The 11,235-nt window shown below is 46.1% G+C and overlaps 1 protein-coding gene across 1 annotated transcript in view; it reads left to right on the top strand.

The window, feature by feature from the left end:
• DPY19L1 (dpy-19 like C-mannosyltransferase 1) overlaps positions 1-5,157 on the top strand; it is a 68,457-nt gene extending 63,300 nt beyond the window's left edge. The window contains exon 22 of the mRNA XM_037041157.1: positions 4,326-5,157. Within this exon, the coding sequence (XP_036897052.1) occupies positions 4,326-4,482 (157 nt within the window). The 3' untranslated portion in view covers positions 4,483-5,157. The remainder of the gene's footprint in view (positions 1-4,325) is intronic.
• Positions 5,158-11,235: the final 6,078 nt, after the last annotated feature.

Consider the following 11,235-nt stretch of genomic DNA (forward strand, 5'->3'; position numbering starts at 1 on the left):
CTAACAGGTATTCTATGGAGTGCTGTTATTTTATTACTTCTCACTCCTTGTTAAAAAGAAGCCTTTAGGAGGTTGCTGTATCTATGGCTTAATCATGCTTACTCACCACACATTTCAGTCTTACACAACGGTGCTAAGACAGAATAATTAAATGTTCACTCGGGAGTAAAAATAGTTCCGCCACAGTTTGTCTGCCAGCGTTGCCCATGAGGAAACTGAAACAGTTGTGGATTGTTGAGTGGTTTTCTGTGAATGTCACAAGTGACTTGAACTGAATCGGGATCTATAGAAAATCATATTGTTGTTAGAGTCACAGTTCAGAAAATGCCCTAAGTCCTTCTGAACGTAAGAATGTACATGAAATCCATACATTCACTTTCAGTTAACTTGGTCATGGAAACTTAAGACAAAACAGCCGCAAGCTTCTCCTATGGTAATTTTCTGAGGACGTTGAGTGGCGGGCTGACGCCTGCGGTATGAAGCGCTCAATTCCCACGCACTGGGCACTGCCTGGCTGCCTGCCTGGCCCTCTCTGCTCTGCAGCTCTGCCAGCCAGAAACACCTGTCAGTTGCTGGAGCAAAAACATTGTGTTTCGTGACCTTGCCCCCCAAGCTAATGACGAGCCTTTGTTCAAGATTCTTCATTTTTTCCCCTGGACCCTTGCATAGTGTTCTGAATCTGTGGGAATCGCAGAGGCTGGGCTTCGTGTTCTGAGATGCAGAGGGAGAGCCCAGGATTGGCCCAGCTCGTGGTTTCCTGTTCTGAGGGCAGAGTGCTTTCTGCACCTGGGAGGGATGAAAAGCAACTTCAGGCAGTGCCGCAGGTCATGGGCACCCGGACAGAGTCAGTCGAGAGTTAGCTGGCTTCAGAGCGCCCCCACTGAGAGCTCACTGCCGGCCTGGAGTCTGAGCTGGGGGAGGGGCATGCTGGAATCCCTGTCAGGACCTTGGTTTGCCCTTGCCCCAGTTGGTTGTGGCAGGGGTGAGGAGGGAGGGAGCGAAGGAAGGGACTTTCTCTAATCCGTTACCCCTTCAGTCAGTACAGCACTCCGTCTACTACAGGATTTAAGCCAGGCTGATGAAGAATCTTGGCAACCTCAGATGGGGACTGTGCTTAGTCCTTGAAACAGCATGCGCCCTCTGTTGGCGGGGGAAGTGGGCGGGGAGCTCGTGGAACAGGACAGGGGAGGAAGACCAGTACTTAGCGCCTGCCTTTGCAGTGGGGGGAGCTGAGTTTCTCAGAGACTCCCCCTGCCCTGGCCCTCACCCACAGTTCAGTTGTGCCAGCCCGAGACTCCCGAGTGCCAGGAGGCAGGAGGCTATGTCAGAACAGGGGAGCAAGTGAGGACCTCACACAGGAGAAGAAAGGGAAGGGGCAGCGGCGCTGACCCAGGGTTCAGCCGTGCCTGGCACTTCGGTGAGACCTGACTCTGTGGTCGCGTTCACAAGGGCTTGATTGTGTGGCGTGATTATTCCTTAAATACTTGACACCCTGTGTTTAAATACACGCATGAAAATACACTCAAACGCAAGCTGCGGATGAGCTTTGAATGAACTATTCCTTTATTCTCAGGTCTCTGCTTTCTCGTTAATCCCTGTAATAGAATTGACATGAAATTAAAGTGCATGAATTCAGAAGAAATTATTCAGGTTTTCAGTAATGCCGTGTGAAGATGTAGCTGGCTGGCTTGCCGAAACCTCGGGCATCTGGATCAGGATGAGGAAGGTTGCACTTAGGCCGGCAGAGCGGCGGACACAGAAGCTGGGCGGTTTGCTGCTTCCTGTATGTTTCATTGTGGCCTTGGGATGCGGGAGAAAATTAGAAGTTAGGCAGCCTGAGCCCCGTCCTGTCATCGTGCATGCCCCGTGTCAGCCAGGGCATGCGAAAACGTGCACCGAGCACCCTGCGTGGGAAAACCGTTCGGGGGACAGTTTGATGCAAGCAGTGTGAGACATGCACGGCCCCTTGTTGTAGCCATGGTTCCGCTTCTAGAACTTAGCTTGCAGACAGAGAGGCCCAGAGATGTTTGTGTAAGCGTTGCATTGTTGCAGTAAAGTGGGGAACAATGAAAATGCTCATCCGTAGGAGAGTGGTTAAATACTGTCATACAGTATATAGGAGTACTAGCAACAATTAAAAAGAAGTAGGTCTTTAAGGAATGAGATGGAAAATAGCTGCATTTTATTGGCAAGTGCAGAGCCCCAGGATAATCCCATTTTTGTCCGACCAGCCGTGTAGATGTAAAAGTCCTTGCCCGTGTTTGTGTGCGCGTGTGAACGCAGATAGCAAAGGCCGAGCAGGTGTGTGCTGGGCTCTTACCAGAAGTCCCCTCTGAGAACAGTGCTGCAGGGGACGAGGTGGTTCAGGGTTTTGTTCTGGTGGGTCTTTGGACACTCGTTTGCCTTTCCGTTCATGGTGATGTCCTAGTGCTGCCTCCTGGTGAGGGGGGCAGGGCAGGGGGCTGCCACTGGGGACAAGAGGGTTCCACAGTGGGAACCGCTTCTCTTACGAAGAGAGTGACGTGTCTGTGGCAGAACCTCAGCAGTTGTCAGTGGTCTGTAATTGTTCCTTGTGTTTTTCTGTTTCTGTTGACATTTGGGAGAGTCCGGGCCAGTGGTCTTGTAAGAACGTCGCTCCAGTGCACTCGCCTGACTCATTCCTCATGACTGCATGCAGGGTGGTGGGTGAGGGCGAGAAGGCGGGCACACCTGCCATGGCGGCACTGCAGTGGGGGCCACTCTGTCTGGCCTTGGCGGTGCTGGGGTCGAGCACTTGACGGAAGTGCTTGTTTGATCCACCAACCACGAGAACAAATATCGGAGACTTTCAGGGATTCAAAGATGTTAATTTATTGGCCAAGTTTAACCTGCGCAGGGGCGATCCCTCCAGAGACACTGTGCCCACTGGGGGCTTGTCAGGGATTCGCGCCTAGCGCTTACGGCTAAGTCCTTATATACAGGTCATAAAGCAGGCATGTGTTTTTTTTGTTTTTTTTTTTGGCACAGAGGCAGATTATTGGCTTACAGGGTCTCTTCTAGGGTTTCAGGCTCCTTGGGGCTGAGGCCATTGTTCTTGTTCCCAACAGTGCTGACCGTGTTCCCCCACTCTCCAGTTAAGGAGGGGGTTTCCTTTATAGTTAATAAGAAACCTGTAGAGCGACACTGAGATAAATTGGTTCATCCACTTTCTCAACAGCCTTTCACCAGGTACTTTTTGCATCCAGCTTTTGTTCTCACCTGAATCAATTATTACACTAGTGGTCATAGATAATTAGACAAAATGGACTTGAAAATAATGCGTCACTGATTAGTGGGTGTAAGAATGGATTTGATAAACAATAATTGGACCAAGAGCTACTTCAGGCTATATCTACAATATCTCGAAAAAAATGAAAATTAAATCTTTACCTTAGACCACACAGAGAAATTTAATTCTAGATGAGGAATACCTATAAATGTGAGAAACAGAATTCTGAAACTTTCACAGGAGAATATGCAATGCATATTTTCACAATATTGTAATGGGGAAGAATTCTTTAAAGAAGACATAAAAAAATCATAAGCTCTTAAAAAAAGACTGACATTTTGAAGTCTAACATACAAATCCTCAATCTATTAAAAAAAAGAAGGAAAGGAAAAGAAATTGTGAACCCTAGCCAAAGCAACAGTTCTAGATTTAAAATAAATGTCAGTTATCTTGAAGAACTTATTGGGACAAATATCACACAATACAAATTTTACTTTTACTATTCTTTAAACAAATATATTGCTTTCAAGATTTAATTATGTGTTTAGTTAAGATCAGAGTTTAACACTACAGGATATTCCTGAAGTTGACTCATTCTGGAATGCAGGTAACAGGAAGTTGCATAGACAGGAACTAAGTGTATTTGCCGATTACAATTTTTCAAGTTAGTGTACTGTATGACCTCTTACTCTGCACTGAGCCTGATGCTAGGAATAGCCTCCCCTTTTCACCCACGTAGCACGGCTGTGCCAAGGGAGTTTCCCATGTCACAGCTCTGGGGGGTGAGGCCGAGGGAGCTGTGCACACTCACGGTTTGGGCAGGGAGCTGAGACAGAATTGAACCACATCACCGGTAGCTTGTAGGTCTTTTCTTTCTTTAGTCACCTTTGCTGCATTCACCTTGTTCTGAGGAGGACTTCATGGCAGCTTACACAAACACGAACAACTGTGATGAGATTTTTTTTAAGCTAGGTAGAGGAAATCGACAAGAGGGTGGGAACGGAAAGCGCACCCTCTGCCCTGTCTGCCATGGCGCACCCAGCGCACTTGGCCCCTGACCCAGCATGCCCCTCCCCAGGCCCGGCTGCAGCATGCCCGAGATCTGGGACGTGGAAGACCCTGCGAACGCCGGCAAGCCTCCCCTGTGCAACCTCCTGGTGAAGGAGTCCGAGCCTCACTTCACCACGGTGTTCCAGAACAGTGTTTACAAAGTCCTGGAGGTCATAGAAGAATGACCCCCGGCCCCGGAGAAGACAGCGGTGATGGTTGTGATGTTCTGCTAACAACTCATGCCTTGTTTTTAAATCAGATCCCAAAAACTTTTATAGGTAACTGTTTTCAAATTGAAAATGTTTTACTTGGTCAATTTGAATGTCATTCTGATTGTAAAAATATGTATACCGTTATCAGTCGGGTACTATTTCAGTGCACCCCTTAAAATTTGCTATGCAAATGAGTATATGCTTGTATTTGACTTAAGTATTTGTGCTAAAAGGAGCAAAGCTATCTGCCTCCCCAACGCAATGGGCCATGAGAGGATGACATGAAAGTGCGGTCGATTCTGAACTGGGTAGGGGCTGATTTTACAGTGTGTGGACTGTCAACACCCCTGCTTTTGCCCCTGCTCTTGTCTGTGGGACATTCTGCTGATTACTGTGGGCTCCTCAGTCACGCTGGGCCCTGTCCTCGAGAGCAGATGGGGCCAGCAAGGGTGTGTGCTCTGTGCAATTTTCCGTTTATTTCCTTCTGTGTTCTATTGTTCTCTGTTGTTCTTGTTAATGACAGAACATGCCCGTCATCCACCCCAACTCTTGGGCCTAGTGGTCCGGCCAAGCTCCTGTACGACCAGCGCTGTGGTGTTAGCGAGACATCTCTCTCCTCTCTCTCACCCTCCCTCTCCTCCTGCTTCTTCCCTGCCTCCCTCTCTCCCTCCCTCTCCCAACATCTTTGTCCAATAAGTGGTATTTACTCATTTAGTTTCTTGTATCAAGTACTTTTTCTTGGTTAAAAAATATTAATGGCAATTGTGTATTTTCTCATTTTTAGTATTATTCAAATGTGTATATTTTAATACCTTTAAACCACTTTTAAAACTTTTCATGTTTAATTATAGTTTTAAGAAAAGCTATTTTGAACAACCTCAAATGCAGTGCATCGAAAAACTAACATATATTTCTGTAGACATAATGTACGTGGAACAACAGGCTGTAGTGCGTGGTAATTTTTCTTTTACTATTAAGATACAATAAAGCATAACTAATTTTTCTGTCAGAAAGTAAGTGAACAATGATAAGTGAGTGGAGTTTTTATATTTTTCTTTTTAAATTGCCTGTCTTTAACAAGACAAAGCCTTAAGCCTTAGAGTTTTGGTTCTAAAAACCATTGCAGTATGAGGATGAATATATTCAGCCGCCTTTTTTGTTCTTTTCCTATTTATTTTTATTTTGAAAAACTCTTGAACCTGCTTTGAATTCTTAGCATGAATTTTTGTTTTTTAGAAGTTAATTTGTGTGAAATGAGATTTTTTAAAACAGCGAATCCCTTATATCTCTGAGAAATGGTTTTGCGCTTTTGAATTCCAAGCAAACCCTGCCTCAGGTGTACCGCCCATTTAATTACGCAGTGTTGTCGTGATTCACCGCAGGCAGACTCCCCGCCCTGCAGATTGACCTGGACACCCAGCCCTCAGGCCTGGCTCCTGCCTCCACCTGGGCACTGGACGGGTCTGCCCCTGGGGCAGCTCCAGCCCAGGGTGGGCAGCGGAGTGTGCAGGTCCCTGCCCTGCCCCGCCCACCAGCCAGCCAGCCCCCAAATTATCTCAGTATCTTCAGGTGCTGTGCCCTCTCACTTCTCCTTTGCTGGGTGACTTTTATTTCTTGGGTTTTTGCCACTTTCAGAAAACAGGGAAGTAGCCAGGAGTTGTGGATTAGGAATGACATTTGAGCCACGATGCAGCAATCTGGAAAAGCAGCAATGCAGAAAAGCGGGAAGAGGGAGGGCCCCTGAGGCAGGAGGAGGGCAAGTGCTGGTCTCTGTCTGCAGCTGGTTCTCACCCAGACGGGGCTCTGGTGTCTGTGCGGCAGCTAGTGTTTTTAGAGCGCACTTCCAACGCTGTGCTCTGGTCTCCCCGCCCACCAGTAACTCCCTTCCTATAGAGTTCACGTGTAAAGTTTGGAATTCAGTACAGGAAAAACTTTGAAATACTATTAGAACTGTTTCCTGTGCTGGAAAGGGTAAAAGCTGTCGAGCTGATGTTGTTTCTGAAGACCCCTTGTGACCGTATTTACTAATGCAGACCCCAGCCAGCTCTGGCTCGGAGCCAGGCCAGGCACCGTAGAACAGAGGCCACTCGACGCTGCTCTGCTGCTCTCCGTCCTGGTCTGTCCTGGGCCCTCCTGGCAGCCGCCGGTGCTGTCACTCACGAATCTCTTTTACAGCAACAAAGTGTAGAAGTAGGTTTGATACGCATGATAAAACAGTATTAAAGCTCAGTATTTTGCTTATTTTTAGCATTGGGAAATATTTTTGCTTAAGTGTGAGGAAGGTGGGGGTGGGCCAGGAGGCGAGGAGAAGCGCTATTGCTGTGACGAGAAAAAACAAAGCCGGGGCAGTGTCACTACAAAAAGGCGAGTCTCTAAAACCCCATCGCAGAAAACGTGTAGAGTCGAAATAAGGCCACGGTGTTAAGGAGAAAATGCAAGGGCATATCAGGAGTAAAGGGATATCACATAGGAGTATTGTATTTTTATGAATTTTATGCCAGTTGTTTACATGTACTATGTATGTAAATAAAAAAGATCATGAAAATATGGAGTGGGTTTTTATTATTTCCATTTCCACCTTGACCACGAACACGTTCAGCTTCCTCATGTGGTCAGATAACCACGGACTGATGTGTGGCGGAGCACAGCTTGGAGCCCGAGAAGCCGCCTGGTCCTCTTCGTCAGTGGGGGTGGGGTGGATGCTGGGGTTACCCACACTCTTCTTACATTTATGGCATTATACACTCACATTACTTTGTCGTTTGCATCAAGGAACATTTGGGAATAATTCCAGAATTGCTGAGAGCTTTTTCTCAGATGTTAAACCACAGTTTGGTCTCATGACGTTTCTTCAATCTCAGCTCCACATTTTTGCTGGATACAAGCATCAGCTTTATTTTTCTGTCTCCCCAGAGGAAAGGTTAGTTTCATGCTGGTATAATTAATTTCTTCACATGGCGACACCTCCCTCTGTTGCCTTTGGGGGTGCAGTATCATTGGTGCGGTGGCTCTCCAATCGAGCGTCTGTTAGACTCGCTGTAGGGCTGGCTGGGACACAGATGGCCGCCCTGAGTGGGGGTGCTGATCCCCAGCTGACTGAGGTGAGCTAGAGCCCATCGCCCCAGGATTCAGAGGTTGGAATCCTCACCCTGCTGTGATTGCACTGGGAGGTGGGGGCCCTTTGGGAGGTGATGAGGTTAGAGGGCGGAGCCCCTGGGAAGGGGATTAGTGCCTTTAGGAAAAAAGGGGTGAGGAAGCTCCCTGCTCCTTCCATGGGGTGTGGTTGCAGCTACAAGATGCTGTCTATGAACCAGGAAGCACCTCTCACTGGACACTGAGCCCATCGGCACCTAGATCTCGGATCTCTGGCCCCCAGAACTGGGAGAAATGGGTCTGCTGTGGCACGTTACAGTGGCCTGATGGACTAAGACAGTTGTGGCCTCAGGATCTGCACTTGTAGCCCATTCTGGGTAATGCCGATAATACTATTACTCCAGGGACCATATTCGAGAATCACGTTTTAATAAGACTCGGAGGCTGGCCTCTAGGAGACGCCCCATTCCTCACAGCATTTATCTCACTGGGACAGGCTAGAGGGTCCTTGTAGTGAGAACTGAATTCTCTGGGGTCCCTTCTTGTTTCTTAGGGGGCATTGCTTTAATGGGGCTTACAAGGAACAAAGGATAGGTAGGGTAATTTTTAAAAAGAGTTTATTTATTTTTAGAGAGGGGAAAGGAGGGAGAGAGACATTGATGTGAGAGAGAAACCTCTTGAACATGCTCTGACTCTGGGGACTGAACCCACAACCTGGGCATGTGCCCTGACCAGGAGTCGAACTGGCAACCTTTTGCTTTGCAGGATGACACCCAGCAAATTGAACTGCACCAGTCAAGGCCAGATATGGTAATTTTTAAGCAGAGCACCAATACAGTTGATCTGCATTGTATATGTTGAATAGGTGAGTTATGGGTCATAAATATTTTGAAGCCAAACTGGGCTTGGACCTGTTATTTTCAATTTAGAGATGGAGGAAAAAGTGAAATTTTTCGGAATCGGACTTCCTTTTGTAAACTTGCTTTGTCTAGAAGAAAGTAGGTAAATGAATGATATGTATGGATTTTAAAACACTTTCCACTTTACTGCTTCTGTTTGATCCCAGCAACATTTCATCTTCTTCCCCCCCCCACACCCACCCTGCACTGTGAGAGCAGGTGAAGGTCAGGTTGGGGTCACAGGCTCCCACCCTGGGTCCTGCTGCCCTCTCCTGCCCTCAACTAGAAGTTTTCTCATTTAAATCAGTGCAATTGTTCTTTATGCAGAAAAAAATAAAAGCAAAGCAGAGTTGCTTTTAAACGTCATTACATTCTTACCTTGGCCTTTATTTCACAGGCTGTATCAATGCAATACAAATGTATTTTTACATTTGCAGTTGAAAAGGACATTGAGATACAGAAAGGTTTTGAAAAAACGCTTTCCTTTATTCTTCCTCCTGTGAGAGAAATCTTAAAATTCTGAATGAATAGAAGAATTGAAGACCTTCTCTTACAATTTCGAGTCATCCTGGTAGAATTAAAACGTGGAATTGCTTTTGCAAAAATATTAGTATAGTATTGATATTGGCTCTGTTTTCAAAGTAGTATTATCTGTGCTCAATGAACTCTGACCTCATATTCTAAGTAAATAAGCATCATGTCAAAATACTTGCACGTATCCGTGGCAGTGCTGCTGAGTATCCTGTTTCAGCAGGCGTATTCTTTTTAATTCGGTATAATACAATTTTCTTGATACTAAAGTACCTGAGGTTTTTATATATGCAAATTTAATATCTAGAAAGAAGGTTGAAGTTAGCAAAATTAAGATCATTGAGTTGTTACACGGCTTGCCCTTAAAGCTTTAGTACTTAGCCATTTCTTTAAGAACTAGAAATGAAAATAACCGTTTCTAAGTAGACTTGGCATCAGGCCATCCAAACTGGTTTTTTTAAAAAGGTGGCCTGTAGACCTGAACTTCCACTCCACTTTCTGACCCTGCTCATGGCCCTGCCCTGCCCTCTGGGCGAGGGCGCCCAGCTCAGGCCGAGGGCGCCCAGCTCAGGCCTGCACCCTTGGTTCTTGCTTCCTGACACAGCCCAGAGCCAGAGGCCTTCCCTTGCCCTGGCGCACCCCCTTCCCGGGCAGAGCACTGGGCAGAGAGATTTCGTAGCCCTTCCAGCACCGCCCCCCCCCCCAAGTTTGTGATGAAGTCACTGTCATTGTCAAACTTGTCTGCACGTTGGAACTTACTTGGGGAGTTTGGGAAATATGAAAGCCTTTCCCCCATTCCCAGAATTTGGGATTTAATCAGTCTTGGTTGTGGCTTAAGGTTTGGAGTTTAAAAAATTTCCCAGGTGACATTTTAGGCCCTGGTTTCTCTGCCTCACTTCTGGATGTCCACCCTTTCCACGTGTCCACCTGATCACATTAGAAATATGAGCAAATGTCTCCTAGGTGCATACTCTCTTATTGCTAATGACCAACTGTGTTGACTTTTTTTCTGAATAACGGAACCTAGTGCTGAGTAGACTAAAGATTCCATGTTTAGTTGGAGGCGTCCACCCTGGGGCTGGGGGCAGGTGGCAGGATGGGTGCCACATGTTTGCAAACCCTGATTAGAGTGTCAAGAAGAAATGAAAATATAGCAGTGAAAAAAATAATAAATTAGCAGTCATTTAGAACTTTTCATATTGGTGCAGAGAATCATGTTTCTTCTTTTTGCATGTGTTTTTTATCTTTTTCCTAGAATATGCTTTCTGTTTTTTTTTACGTTTCATTTTTAAATATATTTTATTGATTATGCAATTACAGTTCTATTCCCCCTCCTTCATTCCCCTCCACCCTGCACACCCCTCCCCCACCATTCCCCCCCTTTAGTTTCTGTCCACGTGTCCCAAGTTCTTTAGAGTCTATATTTCTCATACTATTCTTGCCCTCTCCCCTATCTATTTTCTGCCTACCATCTGTGCTACTTATTTTCTGTACCTTCTCCCCCCTTCTCCTCTTCCCACTCCCCTGTTGCTAACCCTCCATGTGATCTTCATTTCTATGGTTCCGCTCCTGATCTAGCTGTCCTCTTAGTTTGCTTTTATTTTAGGTGTGGTTGTTAATAACTGAGTTTGCTGTCCTTTCACTGTTCAGATTTTTCATCTTCTTTTTCTTAGATAAGTCCCTTTGTTACAGAACAAAGGGTCCGAGGTGGGGGCAATACTTGGCCCACCGAGGGATGCCAAAAACTGCTACAGAAAACAGGGGCCCCTCCCAAGGACGATACTCTAATATCTATAGGGTTCTTCTGTCCGCCGTCAATTGGAAACACATCTCTCAATGCCAGAGATTTGTGAAAAGGAAACAAAATGTTTATTTAATGCTATTTAGGCCTAATGCCTTCCTTAAAATATTAAAGTCTTTANCTTGGATGTAGGTCTTTGGATTTCATGACTTGGAATACTTCTTTCCAGCCCCTTCTTGCCTGTAAGGTCTCTTTTGAGAAATCAGCTGACAGTCTGATGGGAGCTCCTTTGTAGGTGACTGTCCCCTTATCTCTTGCTGCTTCTAGGATTCTCTCCTTCATTTTCATCTTGGCTAATGTAATTATGATGTGCCTTGGTGTGTTCCTCCTTGGGTCCAACTTCTTGGGACTCTCTGAGCTTCCTGGATTTCCTGGAAGTCTATTTTTTTTTGTCAGATTGGG

The sequence above is a fragment of the Sturnira hondurensis genome, unplaced genomic scaffold, assembly GCF_014824575.4.
Source record: "Sturnira hondurensis isolate 20B ecotype Veracruz unplaced genomic scaffold, ASM1482457v3 Scaffold0002840, whole genome shotgun sequence".
NCBI classification, from domain to species: Eukaryota; Metazoa; Chordata; class Mammalia; order Chiroptera; family Phyllostomidae; genus Sturnira; species Sturnira hondurensis.